We start from the raw sequence: 17,119 nt of genomic DNA, 5'->3' as shown, positions 1-17,119 counted from the left end.
TCGAGTCATGAGTGAGTGCGGGCCCTGCTCTCCCACTGGAGGGGGCGGTCCCCGCAGAGCTGCTCCGGGCAGCCTGAGCCCAGCTCTGCGCAGACCTGGCACAGAAGGCGCGCTGGAACGGGCACGAGTGTGGGCCATCAGCAGTAGAGAGAGGGCAGGCCGCTGTGGACACGTCCTGCTTAGGCTCCAGAGGGCTCTTCCGGCCACAGGAGTCGGGGTTCGGCTCAGCGTGCGGGCGCGTGCGGAGTGGGGAGGGCGGGTTCGCCGGAGAGAGAGGGGTGCGCGCGGAGCCAGGCACGGACGGGCCGAGTGGAAGCCCGTCTTCTCTTACTGTGACCCTTGGCTTGTCTGCCTGATCACTCCGCCTTCTTAGATGCACGTGTCTATTCCTTAGTTCCTCCACCGGTGAGGTCGGCCCACAAAAAAGGCATCTTCTGTGTTTCTTTCGGACTAGCATTCTATCACTAGAAATCGTTACACTTTAAAGTTTTATTGACTTTAATGCAGCATGCTGAACCATCTCTGTTTAGGAAGGTCTTCACTGAAAGTGTTTCTTCTCCTCCTTATTTGTTGTAGCTGAGATATTGGGCAAGTCATCGAAATCTGTCCTCTCCCTGGCGACTGGAGCACCAAACCCCAACACGTTCCCTTTCAAGACTGCGGTTATCACCACAGACAACGGAGAGACCATCCAATTTGATGAAAAGATGATGAAGAGAGCACTACAGTATTCTCAGAGTGCTGGGTACTGATCAGTAGATAATGTAACCTTGTTGGTTCATTTTCATGAGCAATATTCTACAGCCCGCTGATAGAGTGACGTGTGTGTTTTTTAACTGGGTATTCAGCAGTAAGGAAGGTTTGGGGAAGAGCTTTAGAAGAAAAAATAATTGCAGCAATGATACTGAATGCCTAAGATGCCAGGGACTGCTTCTCAACCTTACACGACTAGGAGAGGGAGAGAAGGCTTTTGAAAGTAGGTACCATTTGAGCTGAGACTGGAATAAAAGAGAGAGAGAGAATATAGCTAGGTGAAGAAGCAGGGTAGGAGAAAGGAGGAAAAGGATGACCCAGGAAGCAGCCAGTTTAGGTCCTGGGGAATTTTTTTAATGATTATGTTCCCTTTCTAAACAGGCAGCTATGTAAGCATGTTGCCCTCAGTTCAGATGTATTTAATTTCATAAAGGCAACTGGAACACATATTCTAAGGCTTTCTTCAGCTGGTCTTCTTCCAGTGATAAAGGGTAACTTGCAGAGTGTCTATGAATTATACTTTATTAAAGCCTGTTTGCTCTGTGATTGAAGAATAATGCATGTTGGGTGCATAAAAATTGTATTGTATATAATGTATACCTAGGCTTTTCTTTCCATGATGCAAAGAACTTACTGAACCTGCACTTCTAGGTATCCTACAGAAATCTCCCTAAGGGAAACAAAAACTGAATTACGCAGTGAGAGCTCTAATGTAAAAGAAGAAGTACAGGCTTTGGAATGAGAAAGCTGTAGATTCAAATCTCAGCTCTTTTAATCACCAACTGATTAACTTATGTGGATTTCTTAATCTCTAAGTCTGTTGCCTTGTCTTTAAAGTAAAGATATTACTATCGGCAAAAAGCATTTGAGGACCTTTACAGTGCCCGCTATAAAGCCACCATCTAGTTCCTGTCTACTGTTATCATGACCTTCACTACTGTCAATTTCTAAATGCATTTTATGCTTTAGCCTCCCAGAGCTGTTATCCTGGCTAAAACAGTTACAAGTAAAATTGCATAATCCTCCCACCATCCATTATCCACCCAGCCAAGGACAAATGGACATGTGTGTCACCTGTGGCAGCCAAGAAGGTCTCTGTAAGGTAAGACTGGAAGGAAAGGCACCCGCGGGAAGCATCCAATACTACGTTCACCCATACAGCCATCTCTCCCTTAGCCACAGAGCATCATGTTCTGTGGGTTGTGAAGGCTTCCTTGTCTTCACCTAGAATCATAAATGGAACGTAAAGACATTCACCAACCTGGTTTCTCTTAAACAGAGATCCCACCATCAATGACCCGGAGCTCTGAGTCATTAGGTCAAGATTCCCATTCAGGGAGAACTCAACCCCTACCTGCAGCTTAGTGAGCGCTGCTTACTTTCATCTAGCTCGGAGATTCAGGCTACATTTCAGTTATGTTCGTGGTTATGATATTTCAACGCATGACTTTTAAATTCTTTGAGGGTGTATCCTGATACTCCTGAGATGAAACGTCATTCCTTTGTGTGTCTGCTGGTGTCATCGTCTGTGCCGGCTGCCCCTTGTGCCCTGACTCCCTCTTGGCTGTGCTCCTCCACGTCTACGTATATGTCTGTGTCTGTGGCTGACTTCTCCTCTGGGTTACTTTCTCTCTCTCTTTCCCTCTCTCTCTTTCTCTGCCTCTCTCCTGGGTTCCAGGAACTACACTGAGGTAACCACCACTGGGGGGGGGTCCCCCGATAAAGAGACTGCATATATGGTTCTCAGTTTCATCTATTTGTTTCTTTTCTTTTTCATGAATAATTAGTCCTGGATAAGGAGGCTCTACATTCAGTCCTCACACCTAGATGAAAGTACGACTCTTGTTTATCTCAAAGCAGAGTAGCTTTCTTGCTCTTCTTTTTTATGTAAATGTGAAAGCTGGTTAGTTTTCATGAATTTCCATTAAATTATTATTACATAATAATGTATTAAAGTAATAAGACTATAATTTTCCTCCCTCTATTTGGACTTAATTAGGAAAAACAAAAGGATTAGCTGCTGTTTCAGTTTTATTGTTGAAGAGAAATATTTGTGATGCCCCAGACAAGTAGGGAAAAAAAAGGACTTCAGTGAATTTCTTTGCTTAGGTGCCTTTTTTTTTTTTTTCCAGAAAGATGCACAAGAAAGTTTCTTCTTTGTCTCTTGCAACATCAGTCATATCAAAGAGGAAGAGAGCATAGATGGCCAAATGCATCAGTAACTCACTGGCTTATAGCCATGCTTGTTCCAGAGGCCTCCTGGGAATCCGGTTTACTATTTCTCCCACTTTGTTCCCCAGGATGGATATGATTTTAGGTGTCCGTGTCTCAAATAATAAACAGCCCTCCCTCCTCATTTAGGATATTTGACTTTCTCATGTCCCCTAATTGACATGGGAAATGAATGTGATGAGGTTTTCATCTGATCCACAGATGATACACAAGCCACCTCAGTGATCTGTTTGGTCCTAGGATGTCCTGTAAATCCTGAACCAATGAACTTGTCAGAGGAAGATACTGGTTGTCAAAAGGCCAAAAGCCCATAAGGAAAAGTAAATCGAACGTCCTAGTCCAAATTGGAAAAAGATGTCACATCTTCTGTCTCAATGGATAATGGCCGTGCTGTGTGTCAAGAGCTCTAGTTTGTTAAAATGATACAGGGAGGAGAGGCTTGACCTGGGGACTGTGAGATGTCACAGGCTGGGAAAGGATTATTCTCTGACTCGTGTAAGATTTAGTCAGAATGGACCCCTCTGATTTAGGCTGGAAAAATCTCTTGTGTGGCTCTACTGATGTCACGAGGCATCATACTGTCCTCAAGACCCCCCGAGACTTGTGGGCCTTGTCCTCCCTGACCTCTGAGTCTCCTTTACCCTTGCTGAGCCCCCCTCCTTTCTGGAATGCTCCCCTTCCCCCTTGCCCTGCCCCACTTGCAGTGTCCCTTATGTATGGGAGCCCCGTGAGGCTGGGCCCCCAAACCTCTTTCCCCTTCACACACACACACCTTCCCTGGGCATCACACCTGGGCGATCACGTCCATGCCATTAACTCCAGGCTCCCTGCACATCCACACGTCCACCAATCCACCTGATCCATCCCAGGCTGTTTCAAAGGCACCTCACGCCAAAACACACTCATCAGCTTCTCCCTCAGAACAGACAGCGTTGGGGGTGTTTTTCAGTCAGTGGCACTCCTCCCACCACCTCCCCACCTGCACAGCCAGAAATCCAGGGGTCCCTCCTGACACCTCTCCTTCCTCGCGCCCCCTCAGTCCACAGTTAGGTCTGCTGGTTCTGATTTCCTAAATGCCGCTCAGTTCTCTCCAGCCCCACCATCATCAACCCATCCAGACCACCCTTACCTTTCCCAAGGACTGCAGCAAATACCTCCCAAATGAGCCTGAAAACTTCCCAGACTCCACCTGTACTCTCATTCCTTTTTGATACTTTGAGTTTGCAGCCAGAATGACTTTCTCAAATGCCTGTCTGGTCACCTGACTCCCCGGTCCCGCCCTCTACTTAAAATTCTCCCTGGGCTCACTTGGCCCAAAGGCCTCCCTGGGATGCTCTCTGCCCACTTCCCTCTGAGTCCTTCCACTCTCCTCTTCACACTCCACCTCAAGCCACAGGATTCTTTCAGTTTCTCAAATTGTGTACGTATTGTCACCCCTCCTCCTACTCGTCACTTCCTCAGGGAAGCCCTCCCTGAATGCTCTAAGTTCCCTGAGTGCCCAAGTCCTCCTACAATGAGCACGTAGAGCCTTGGCATCTATACGTAATAGCGCGTATCACCGATTTTACATATGCATTTATCTGAGTAGCTATTTGATTAGAACCTAGCTTTCAATGAACTAGCACCTCCACGAGGATAAAAACCATCCCACTATACTCATCAGTTTGTCTCCATAGGTCCTGGCTTATAGCAAAGATTTTTAAATTATTCAAAGAAGGAATACATGAATTTTAGGAGCCAAACCAGTTATGTGTATATATATATTTTTTTTAAACCTAGAACGGAGGTTTGCAAACTGTGGCTTGAGAGCCAAGCCAGCCCTTGTCTGATTCTGTAAATAGAGTTTTATTGGAACTCAGCCACACCATCGGCTGACGTATTATCTACAGCTTTCTCACCATAGAGGCAGAGATGAGTAGTTGCAATGGAGACACGAGGGCTCACAACATACGTCCCATCTGGCATTTACAGAAAACTTGCCAACTCCTTCTCTAGAATCCTAGTGAGCCCAAACTAAAAAAAAAAAAGGGGGGGGAGGTGTTTTCTAAGACTGGAAACCAGACTAACGAAGCTAACCTATGCTTCTTTTGTTAGGTATTTGAAATGATCGTTAATCCTGGAGATAATATCCTCGTAAATGAACCTATTTATTCAGGAACAATTCATGCTGTGAGTACACATGTCTACAAAAGGCAACTCTCTTTCTTATAACAAATAAGAAACCACTGCACCTTGAGAACTCTCTGCCCACTGAAACATAAAAAAGCATCTTTCTTCTTAAACAGGAGAATCATTAATATATGCAAAATATGTGAAATGTACCCTCTGCTTTATACATTTCTCCTTACAAGGTCTAAATGCAGAGGTGCTAAAATTGGGTTGTGCAAAATCATGTCCAGATTTGTTAATATTCCACCTGAAATGTGACTTAATTGACAAAGACATTTTTTCACTACCATCTATATTACCACATGCCTGCTCTGCTGTGCCCTGGTCAGAACACACCACTGTCGGGGGCACAATACTTTTGGGTCGATGTGAATACAGACTGGAGCACAGTCTGAGAAAAGCGACCAGAGTGAACAAAGAAATGGAAATAATACCATAGGTTGAATTGTTTTAGGAACTATGCTCTTTTCCGCAGAGAGACAAGACTCCACGGGGGCGTGAGAATTGTCCTCAAGTACATTAAAGCTAGCCACGTGACAGAGGAGGTAGATTTGTCTGTGCACGTCCTCAGGTTCATAGAACTTTAGCCAAAGGGTGGAAACTACAGGGAAACAATTTCAACTCAATGTAACAACTGTCTAACCATCAGCCTTCCCAGCTCTCTGAGGAGTAAAGCACTGCCCATCACTGCAGGGGCTCAAAGAAAGAAGCCAGACACAAAAGGACAAATATTGTATGATTCCACTGGTACTAAATACCAAAAATAGGCAAATTCATAGAGACAGGAAGTTGATGAGAGGTTACCAGGGCCTGGGGGAGGGGGAAATGGGGAGTTGTTGCTTAATGACTACAGGGTTTCTGTTTAGAGTGATGAAAAGGTTTTGGAAATTGATAGTGAGAGATGCACACATTATGAACGTAATTAATGCCACTGAATCCCACACGTTAAAATGGCAGATTTTTTGTTATATATATTTTACCACAATTTTAAAAACTAAAGTAAAATAATGGCCTTAATCATTGGATACTAATTATGCATTATTTTCCTGAACTCCAAAGATGTAAGATTACGCAATGCCTGTAAATGTGAAACTTGTATCTATGTAAATAGCACGATTAACACACGTTTTCACATGCCCAAACAGAAACCAGTGCCACGCTGTGAGGGAATACGCCGACGGTCTTGGGTGTTTATCTCGTGGCCCAAGATGAACTTGCTTTATTCATGTACATGTGTTTTTAAAGTCTAAGGCCTTTTAAATTTGCCACAAGTAGGGTCTGGATTATTCTCACTTAGTGCATAAGTCTACGTTTGATGACTAATATGAGTGTTTGCATATTCTTTGAAAAATCTTTTTCTGAGAACTTCACTCAATTATTGGGTTTTTTTTTCTTAATTTTTATTGAAATATAGTTTACTTACAATGTCATGTTAGTTTCAGGTATACAGCAAAGTGATTCAGATATATATATATATATCTGTTCTTTTTCACATTCTTTTCCATGATAGGTTATTACAGGATATTGAGTATACACTTCCCTGTGCTATACAGTAGGAACGTGCTGTTTATTTATTTTATATATTGTAGTGTGTACATGTTAATCCCAAACTCCTAATTTATCCCTCCCCACCTTTCCCCTTTAGTAACCGTAAGTTTGTTTTCTATGTCTGTGAGTTTGTTTGTTTTGTAAATAAGTTCATTTGTATCCTTGTCTTAGACTCCACATATAAGTGCTATCATATGATGTTTGTCTTTGTCTGAGTTACCTCACTTAGTATGATAATCTCTAGGTCCATCCATGTTGCTGCAAATGGCATTATTTCATTCTTTTTTATGTCTGAGTAATATTCCATTGTATATATGGACAATATTTTCTTTATCCATTCATCTGTTGATGGACATTTTAAGTTGCTTCCATGTCTTAACTATTGTCAATAGTGCTGCTATGAACATTAGGGTGCATGTATCTTTTTGAATTATACTTTTCTCCATATATATGCCCAGGAGTGGGATCACTGAATCATATGGTAACTCCACTTCTGGTCTTTTAAGAACCTCCATACTGTCTGTTCTCCATAGTGGCTACACCAATTTACACTCCCACCAACAATGTCAGAGGCCCTTTCCTCCACACCCTCTCCAGCATTTATTATTTGTAGACTTTCTGATGATGGGCATTCTGACTCATCTGAGGTGGTACCTCATTGTAGTTTTCATTTGCATTTCTCTAATAATTAGGGATGTTGAACATCTTGTCATGTGCCTGTCGGCCATCTGTATGTCTTCTTTGGAGAAATGTCTACTTCAGTCTTCTGTCCATTTTTTGATTGGGTTGTTTTTTTTTTGTTTTTTGATATTGAGCTGTATGAGCTGTTTGTATACTTTGGAAATCAATCACTTGTCAGTTGCACTGTTGGCAAACATTTTCTCCCAGTCTGTAGGTTGTCTTTTCATTGTGTTGATGGTTTCCTTTGCTTGTTATTAATAAGTCCCAATTTTTTCTTTATGAACATAAAACATAAAAACACAAGACTTTTATAAAACTATGTCTATAAGCAAGGCCACTACTTTCAACTTCAGCCTCTGCAATTGGTACAGTATTGAAACACTTCCACATGCCTTGATGAGCCACTGCCACTATGCTCCCTGGCTCCTCTCCTAAGACCACCCTGAACCCCGCATGGTACAGAGCTAATGCTGACCTGGCATGGGGCCCACAGGATGCACCTGAAGTGCCCGTGCTACACCACCTGTCCAATATTTTGAATGTCACCTCTGCTTATAACTATTTTATGTATTAGCGTCACAGATGCTGTATGTGATGAATTTACTTTGTAAAAAAATTCCTTAATAAACTCCTATTTTATGAAGCAGTCCTAACCATAATTATAAAGATGATACAGTCAGAAGAGGCTGGGTTATGCTGTGGAATAGCTGACTCCTTATCTCGCTGGCCTATGGCTGCAAAGTCCTGTCTTTCTCTCACACGCCGTGTCCATGGTCAGGCCACCAAGCTCTGTGCCATGCCATCTTCATCCCAGGCCCCAGAGTGACAGAAGCAGCCTCATCTGGACCGCTGCCAGTCTTAGAGCAGAGGGAACAGGGAACGAGAGACCCAAGCTGGGATTTAAAGCTTCTGCTTGGAAGGAACACCCATCACTTTTGCACGCAATTTATTGACCAAAGCCAGACCCCTGGCCAAGCCTGACATATATGAGCAGGGATGTCTACCCTTCCTCTAGGAATTGACAGGGAATATTTTTGAACCATAATGGAAGCTTAACCGGGGCAACAGTGGAATCAGAAAATACCACCTCAGCCCTTGGGTGTAGGGCTGAGTGCAGGTTTGTGTTTAAGGGTATAAATGGTAACATTTTCGTTACTGTAAGAACCAGTGACTATGATATTCGGTATCATGTCTGAGTCTTGGGTTTTCTTTTCTCCTGTCCTCCACAGGTGCAACCACTGGGCTGCAACATTATTAACATTTCCAGTGATGAGCACGGGATTATTCCAGACTCCCTCAGAGAAATACTTTCCAAATGGAAACCAGAAGATTCAAAGAACCCCAAGAAAAACACCCCCAAATTTCTTTATACTGTCCCAAATGGCAACAACCCTGCCGGGAACTCATTAACAACTAACCGCAAAAAGGAAATCTACGAGGTATTTTCAAAGATTGTGTTCCGTGGCTGTGTTCTTGTTTCTTTCTGACCCTTTAGAAGAGTGCTCTCAAGTTCCTTCTCTGATTAGCCTCTTGCTCTCAAGGAAGATGATTTTTTTATTTTATTTTATTTTTTGCGGTACGCGGGCGTCTCACTGTTGTGGCCTCTCCCGTTGCGGAGCACAGGCTCCGGACGCGCAGGCCCAGCAGCCATGGCTCACGGGCCCAGCCGCTCCGCGGCATGTGGGATCCTCCCGGACCGGGGCACGAACCCGTGTCCCCTGCATCGGCAGGCGGACTCTCAACCATTCGCTACCAGGGAAGCCCAAGGAAGATGATTTTTAATAAAAGGGTCCCCATAAATTTAAACTCAAGAAACTATTACGCTCTTGCTATGAGGTTTTCCTTTCCCTTTAATTGATATTTTGGTTGAAAGAGACGTTACTGTTGGTGTAGTGTTAAACTCACCTCTTCCTCCCCTCTCTTCCTTCTGTCTTCCCCTCACCCCCACCTCCAATGCATCCCGTGGCTCCCACCACCAACGTTATCCAAACCCACCGTCTCCTTGGCCGCCCGCCCGCCCTCCCGGACCCCGTGACTGCCCCCCTCCTCACAGCTCCCGCCCCCGGCTCGTGGCGTCCTTCCTGCTCAAGTGTAGATCTACAACCCCTCCTCCAGCTGCTTCCCTGCACTTAAAACAAGATCAGAGTCCTTCACCTGCCACGCACAGTTATGCGACCTGGGCCTCGGTTCTCAGGTCTCTCACATCCTTCTTGTTGCAGCTACAGAGCCTTCCTTCTGTCCCTGACACACCTATGCCTTCTATAAACGTCTATCCCTTAAACACGCCAAGTATTTTCTCACCCCCAGGGCCTTTGCTCCTGGTCCCTCAGTCTAAAATCTTCTGCCCTGTCATCTGCACGCCCGGTCCTTCCTGCCGGCCTGAGCTCTCCTGGAGCTTCCATGTCACTCTCTCGCTCTCAGACATCCACCCTCTTTAACCTTCTGCCCAGCCCTCAAAACCTCCCTCCTGACCCTCTGTTCACCATCCACTGGCTCACGTTCCTTCTGTCTTTCCCACCAGATCGTAGGTTCCCTGAGGACAGAGCTTTTAGGGCTGGCTCCTGTCCTCCTAGGACACGGAGCCCTCAGTAGCTTCTTGGATGAATGAATGAATGAGTACAAAGAACTGTGATTCCAAGTGACTTTCATCTTCGAGCGCTCTGAAGAAATAAATATGCTCCTTTAACCTTTTTTAGCTCGCAAGAAAATACGACTTCCTCATCATAGAAGACGATCCTTACTATTTTATGCAGTTCAGCAAGGTAAGTGCAGTGTCAACTCAGCCCACCATCAGTAGACAAGTGGCTGTAAGTTACTCTGCTGATGTGAGTTTAGCCGGGCTGCCGAGCATTTTCATCTCTGGTATTACTGCTCTTTCCAGAAATTCCTTTCCTTTAGAATAGCGGCTGGCTCTCTGTGCCAGGCACGTGGAGGGTCGAGTGAGTCAAGGGTGAGGGTCGTCTGGACTCCAAATCCAGGTCGTGGCTCCTTAGACATCGTGCCAGGGTTACGGAGTGGGTGTCTCCTTGGATGTCAACCTCAGTCTCTCGGGGGTGGCTGACGGGCGGAGGACTTGGGAGGCGTGACCAGGCGGAAGGAGCAGGACGGCCGCGCTCGGTCATGAGGCCGTGGTGGGCAGAGGAGGGGCGTGCCTAGCATCATGCTGCCCGCTCGTCATCCCTGTCACTTAGGGTCGGGGACTTTCCTGCAGAATCATGGGCTTTCAGATCCTTTCCCACTATATATGTACACCACTGTCCACGAGCACGGTTTCCTAGGAGACAACAGTAGTGGTACAGACTCCCAATGGCCAACTCCGCAAAATCCAACACTGTATTTGCTCTCAGGGCTGCACAGGACAAACACACGCACTCAGTCCCCACTCTATATCTACGGAGAAGAAACAGAACTCTTGGCTTTTTATCTAGTTTGCCTGAATACCATGTCTGCCTGCCGCCCACCTTCAACACGACCATGGCCCCCTTTCTTGTTGGCATTTACGTTTGAAGTAAATATGGAAGTTTCAGCATTGCAGACCGACTACTCTGCTCGTCTTCCCTTGCACCTTTGTTGTGTTTCTAGTTGGTCTAAGGCTCAGCATCTCTTCCTAAACAGCCCTGAATGCTGACGGCCCTCTTCGCTTTGGTCTTTTCCAAACTAGTTTTTCTTGAATCCTTCCTCGAAATCTGTTCATCCTGGATCTCAAGTCTTGGGACGAGGAGGTCCTGTGTGAGGTTCCTCTAAACTCACGGGAGTGGCAGCGTGAGCAAGTGCGAGGACGTGTGTGTGTGTTTGGCAGAAAAGCCGTGAAGATCGGCAGATACGAATAGAAGAACGTGCATCTCTGGTTCTTACTCCATTTCAAAGGGCTGAGATGAAGACAAGGAAAAGGATGTTTGTCCTACTGTTCTCCAAATCCATTCCTCCCCAGTCTCTGCACAAAGTAGGGATACGGGCTCTAACAGACTTCCCAAACCAACAGTATTTTTCTTCCATTTCAAGCCCTGGGCACCGACTTTTCTCTCCATGGACGTTGATGGGCGTGTCATCCGAGCTGACTCTTTTTCCAAAGTCCTGTCCTCTGGGTAAGGCCCTGGCTGTGCCTGCAGGCTGCAACTAAAGGTGACAGAGGCTGCACCTCAGCTAACAGTTCTCATTTAAGATACCTGTATTCCCGTTTGATTTTATCTATTAATACCAGGCTTTTCTCCCAATCTGTCCCCAGTGGTCAAAGATAGTTGGCCATTAAATTTATAGCTGTAGGGGGACTGGTCAGGTTTTTGGTTGCATATATGAAAGAGCACATTTAGAAATACGTGGTCTATTTTAAGTGTACAATTAAGTTTAAATGTGTATTTTAAATAAGTAGTTTTATTAGAATGTGTTAACTAAGTGTGTTTGTCCCCAGGTCACAACTTTCTTCCCCATGAAATCACTAACAAGGTATTAATTGTTAATGCAGGGTTGGTATTGTGCCTTTTCTCTCTTTGTGCAGGTTGCGAATAGGGTTTATAACTGGTCCAAAGCCCTTGATTGAGAGAATTGTTTTACACATACAAGTTTCAACAATGCACCCCAGCACTTTTGCCCAGGTATGGACAACTTAGGAAATAGGAATTTTTTTGACTCAGATCATAAAACAAAATAGATGTTGGCAAATAAGACTGAGTGAACATGACAGGGAGAGAAATCACTGATTGCATTTCTAGTTCCGCATGCACTGAATTAGGAGACCACGCACAGCAGATGTTTGCTCTAAAAGCCAAAAGAGATTTGAATGGACCTGGTACTGTTTCACAGTGTAGACCAAACTCCTTGAGGGTCAGAGATCTTATTCAGCTGTGTCCTGGCATCTAGCCCAGGAATCCCATGAAAACTGTGTTGGACTCGACAGAAGAGTTTTGGTGAAGTAACACACCGTTAGCTTCGCTGTCCTGGAATCTGAGAGCAAGGGTTCCAAACCCACATCGTGGCCCGATCTCTCCCTTCACTGCCCATGTGCTAAGCTCCCTACAAACAGCGGCTGGAATGTATTTTAATTAAATACAGTAAAATTATTTGTGGCGAATGTATAAATTTCTTCACAAGCTTTGAGAAATGATTGGAGCCATCCCTAAGGCAATCTTGAGAACCAACCATGAGGACAGGACTGCTACCTAACGACTCAAAAGGGGTAGTTTATGTAGAAGGGACATCTCTTTGACATTATGCATTCCACAAGGTGCACGTGTCCCCGTGTTTCATCAAGTTGGGGACTTTCCCATATTTCCTGTATCTGTTATCAAGCAAATTTCATTATCCATTTGCATTTAGAACTTCCATTTTGGATAGAAAATCTCTGAATATATTGTATAACTTCATGTATCGACTGTACAAGGGGGGGTTGTTTTTTTTTTGTCAATTTATCTCTTTATTTTGATCATAACATTTGTTCAATTTCTGGAACTAATTTTTTTTTTAATATCTTTATTGGAGTATACTTGCTTTACAATGTTGTATTAGTTTCTGCTGTATAGCAAAGTGAATCGGCTATATGCATACGTATATCCCCATATCCCCTTGCTCTTATATCTCCCTCCCACCCTCCCTATCCCACCCCTCTAGATGGACACAAAGCACCGAGCTGATCTTCCTGTGCTATGTGGCTGCTTCCCACTAGCTATCTATTTTACGTTTGGTAGTGTATATATGTCCATGCCTCTCTCTCACTTCGTCCCAGCTTACCCTTCCCCCTCCCCACGTCCTCATGTCCATTCTCTATGTCTCCATCTTTATTCCTGTCTTGCCCCAAGGTTCTTCGGAGCCTTTTTTTTTTTTAGATTCCATATATATGTGTTAGCATACGATATTTGTTTTTCTCTTTCTGACTTACTTCACTCTATATGACAGACGCTAGGTCCATCCATCTCACTACAAACAACTCAATTTCATTTCTTTTCATGGCTGAGTAATATTCCATTGTATATATGTGCCACATCTTCTTTATCCATTCATCTGTCGATGGACACTTAGGTTGCTTCCATGTCCTGGCTATTGTAAATAGAGCTGCAATGAACATTTTGGTACATGACTCTTTTTGAATTATGGTTTTCTCAGGGTATATGCCCAGTAGTGGGATTGCTGGGTCATATGGTAGTTCTATTTTTAGTTTTTTAAGCAACCTCCATACTGTTCTCCACAGTGGCTGTATCAATTTACATTCCCACCAACAGTGCAAGAGGGTTCCCTTTTCTCCACACCCTCTCCAGCATTTATTGTTTGGAGATTTTTTGATGATGGCCATTCTCACTGGTGTGAGGTGATACCTCATTAGAGTTTTGATTTGCATTTCTCTAATGATTAGTGATGTTGAACATACTTTCATGTGTTTGCTGGCCATCTGTATATCTTCTTTGGAGAAATGTCTATTTAGGTCTTCAGCCCATTTTAGGATTGGGTTGTTTGTGGGGGTTTTTTGATATTGAGCTGCATTAGCTGCTTGTATATTTGGAGATTAATCCTTTGTCAGTTGCTTCATTTGCCAATATTTTCTCCCATTCTGAGGGTTGTCTTTTTGTCTTGTTTATGATTTCCTTTGCTGTGCAAAAGCTTTAAGTTTCATTAGGTCCCATTTGTTTATTTTTGTTTTTATTTCCATTCCTCTAGGAGGTGGGTCAAAAAGGATCTTGCTGTGATTTATGTCAAACAGTGTTCTTCCTATGTTTTCCTCTAAGAGTTTTATAGTGTCTGGCCTTACATTTAGGTCTTTAATCCATTTTGAGTTTATTTTTGTGTATGGTGTTAGGAAGTGTTCTAATTTCATTCTTTTACATGTAGCTGTCCAGTTTTCCCAGCACCACTTACTGAAGAGGCTGTCTTTTCTCCATTGTATACTCTTGCCTCCTTTGTCAAAGATAAGGTGTCATATGTGCATAGGTTTATCTCTGGGCTTTCTATCCTGGTCCATTGATCTATATTTCTGTTTTTGTACCAGTACCATACTGTCTTGATTACTGTAGTTTTGTAGTAGAGTCTGAAGTCAGGGAGCCTGATTCCTCCAGCTCCGTTTTTCGTTCTCAAGATTGCTTTGGCTATTCAGGGTCTTTTGTATTTCCATACACATTGCGAAATTTTTTGTTCTAGTTCTGTGAAAAATGCCATTGGTAGTTTGATAGGGATTGCATTGAATCTATAGATTGCTTTGGGTAGTGTAGTCACTTTCACAATGTTGATTCTTCCAATCCAAGAACATGGTATATCTCTCCATCTGTCTGTATCACCTTGAATTTCTTTCATCACTGTCTTATAGCTTTCTGCATACAGGTCTTTTGTCTCCTTAGGTTGGTTTATTCCTAGGAGTGTAAATTGGAGTGTTTCTTTAATTTCTCTTTCAAATTTTTCATCATTAGTGCATTGGAATGCAAGAGATTTCTGTGCATTAACTTTTTATCCTGCTACTTTACCAAATTCATTGATTAGCTCTGGTAGTTTTTTGGTAGCATCTTTAGGATTCTCTATTTATAGTATCATGTCATCTGCAAACAGTGACAGCTTTACTTCTTCTTTTCCGATTTGGATTCCTTTTATTTCTTTTTCTTCTCTGATTGCTGTGGCTAAAACTTCCAAAACTATGTTGAATAATAGTGGTGAGAGTGGGCATCCTTGTCTTGTTCCTGATTTTAGAGGAAATGGTTTCAGTTTTTCACCATTGAGAATGATGTTGGCTGTGGGTTTGTCATATATGGCCTTTATTATGTTGAGGAAAGTTCCCTCTATGCCTACTTTCTGGAGAGTTTTTATCATAAATTGCTGCTGAATTTTGTTGAAAGCTTTTTCTGCATCTATTGAGATGATCATATGGTTTTTCTCCTTCAGTTTGTTAATATGGTTTATCACATTGATTGATTTGCGTATATTGAAGAATCCTTGCATTCCTGGTATAAACCCCACTTGATCATGGTGTATGATCATTTTAATGTTCTGTTGGGTTCTGTTTGCTAGTATTTTGTTGAGGATTTTTGCATCTATGTTCATCAGTGATATTGACCTTTAGTTTTCTTTCTTTGTGACATCCTTGTCTTGTTTTGGTATCAGGGTGATGGTGGCCTCGTAGAATGAGTTTGGGAGTGTTCCTCCCTCTGCTGTATTTTGGAAGAGTTTGAGAAGGATAGGTGTTAGCTCTTCTCTAAATGTTTGAAAGAAGTCGCCTGTGAAGCCATATGGTCCTGGGCTTTTGTTTGTTGGAAGATTTTTAATCACAGTTTCAATTTCAGTGCTTGTGATTGGTCTGTTCATATTTTCTATTTCTTCCTGGTTCAGTCTCAGAAGGTGGTGCTTTTCTAAGAATTTGTCCATTTCTTCCAGGTTGTCCATTTTATTGGCATAGAGTTGCTTGTAGTAGTCTGTTAAGATGCTTGTATTTCTGCGCTGTCTGTTGTAACTTCTCCTTTTTCATTTCTAATTTTATTGAGTCCTCTCCCTCTTCTCCTTGATAAGTCTGGCTAATGGTTTATCAATTTTGTTTATCTTCTCAAAGAACCAGCTTTTAGTTTTATTGATCTTTGCTATTCTTTTCTTCTTGTTTACTTGAGATTTTTCTTGTTTCTTGAGGTGAGACTGAACTTAGGCAGCCTCTCTGCTAATGGGAGGGGTTGTGCCCCTGTCTTTCTAGTTGTTTGGCATGGGGCATCCAGCACTAGAGCTTGCTGGCCATTGGGTGGAGGTGGGTCTTAGCATTGAGACAGAGATCTCTGAGAGAGCTCTTGCCAATTGATATTACATGCAGCCAGGAAGTCTCTGGTGGTCCAATGACCTGAACTTGACTCTCCCACCTCAGAGGCTCAGGCCTGACAACAGGCCGGAGCACCAAGACCCTGTCAGCCACACAGCTTAGGGAAGCCTTCAGCCAAACAGAAACATGGTGAACGGAGCACATGCCTGTAGAAACCCTCTGCGACTGTATGTGTTGTATATTTAGAGACCATCCAGGGCAGCAGTTATTGGGTGGATCTCGGACTGGACAGTCTGACTTAAGTCCAGGCTCTTTGAGGAGCAGTGACCTCAGGAAAGTTAACTTCATCTCGTGCCTCAGTCTCTTCCTCAGTATATTAGAAATCATGACCTGCCTAATAAGGGTATTACGAAGATCAACTTAGCTTAAATACGTTCATATGGTACAGCAGTTTCCGGCACATAGCAAGGACCACATAAATACTTTGTTATTTTTACTATTATTCTTGTCATGGTTAATAATCAATCTTATTATAAATTGCTGGCTCTACAAAGCTTGGTACAGCCTGTAGCATCCTCTTAGGGTGGTTTGCACATGATCAAGAGTGGTTTGCTTTTACGTTTGGGCAAAAAACACATTTCAGAGGATGAATGATGACCTTATTACTGTCTCATCCTGTTTAGCTCCTGGTATCACAGCTTCTGTACCAATGGGGAGAAGAGGGCTTCCTGGCTCATGTAGACAGGTATTGTATTTTAGGTTCCATACTTTACACAGAAATGGACTTCATTCTATTAATTTTCATTTTTGAATTATTCCAAAATAATGGAAAAACCACAATGGTAAAAAGTTTACCACCCAACAGGTCAAATAAATATGCTCTATTCCCTCATCAAGAATTCAACATTTTGGGCTTCCCTGGTGGCGCGGTGGTTGAGAGTCCGCCTGCCGATGCAGGGGACACGGGTTCGTGCCCCGTTCTGGGAAGATCCCACATGCCGCGGAGCGGCTGGGCCTGTGAGCCAT

The 17,119-nt window shown here is 43.5% G+C and overlaps 2 protein-coding genes across 11 annotated transcripts in view; one reads left to right on the top strand and one right to left on the bottom strand.

The window, feature by feature from the left end:
• The window catches only part of LOC109549527 (uncharacterized), a 129,090-nt gene that overhangs the window by 31,357 nt on the left and 80,614 nt on the right, over window positions 1–17,119 (bottom strand). The window lies entirely within an intron of this gene.
• The window catches only part of LOC117312543 (kynurenine/alpha-aminoadipate aminotransferase, mitochondrial), a 33,737-nt gene continuing 16,661 nt past the window's right edge, over window positions 44–17,119 (top strand). Inside the window, exons 1-9 of one of the 4 annotated variants that reach the window (XM_073805740.1) lie at window positions 44–217; window positions 577–745; window positions 1,723–1,855; window positions 5,080–5,154; window positions 8,613–8,822; window positions 10,080–10,145; window positions 11,386–11,468; window positions 11,879–11,975; window positions 16,777–16,838. In XM_073805740.1, coding sequence (XP_073661841.1) covers window positions 708–745; window positions 1,723–1,855; window positions 5,080–5,154; window positions 8,613–8,822; window positions 10,080–10,145; window positions 11,386–11,468; window positions 11,879–11,975; window positions 16,777–16,838 — 764 coding nt within the window. In that variant the 5' untranslated portion in view covers window positions 44–217; window positions 577–707. The remainder of the gene's footprint in view (window positions 218–576; window positions 746–1,722; window positions 1,856–5,079; window positions 5,155–8,612; window positions 8,823–10,079; window positions 10,146–11,385; window positions 11,469–11,878; window positions 11,976–16,776; window positions 16,839–17,119) is intronic. The other 3 variants (XM_073805741.1, XM_033857545.2, XM_073805742.1) reach the window with 3 other exon arrangements.

This window comes from Tursiops truncatus, chromosome 6 (genome assembly GCF_011762595.2).
Source record: "Tursiops truncatus isolate mTurTru1 chromosome 6, mTurTru1.mat.Y, whole genome shotgun sequence".
Classification (NCBI taxonomy): domain Eukaryota; kingdom Metazoa; phylum Chordata; class Mammalia; order Artiodactyla; family Delphinidae; genus Tursiops; species Tursiops truncatus.
The sequence above is the reverse complement of the archived record's forward strand: the minus strand, read 5'-3'. Positions and strand labels throughout refer to the sequence as shown.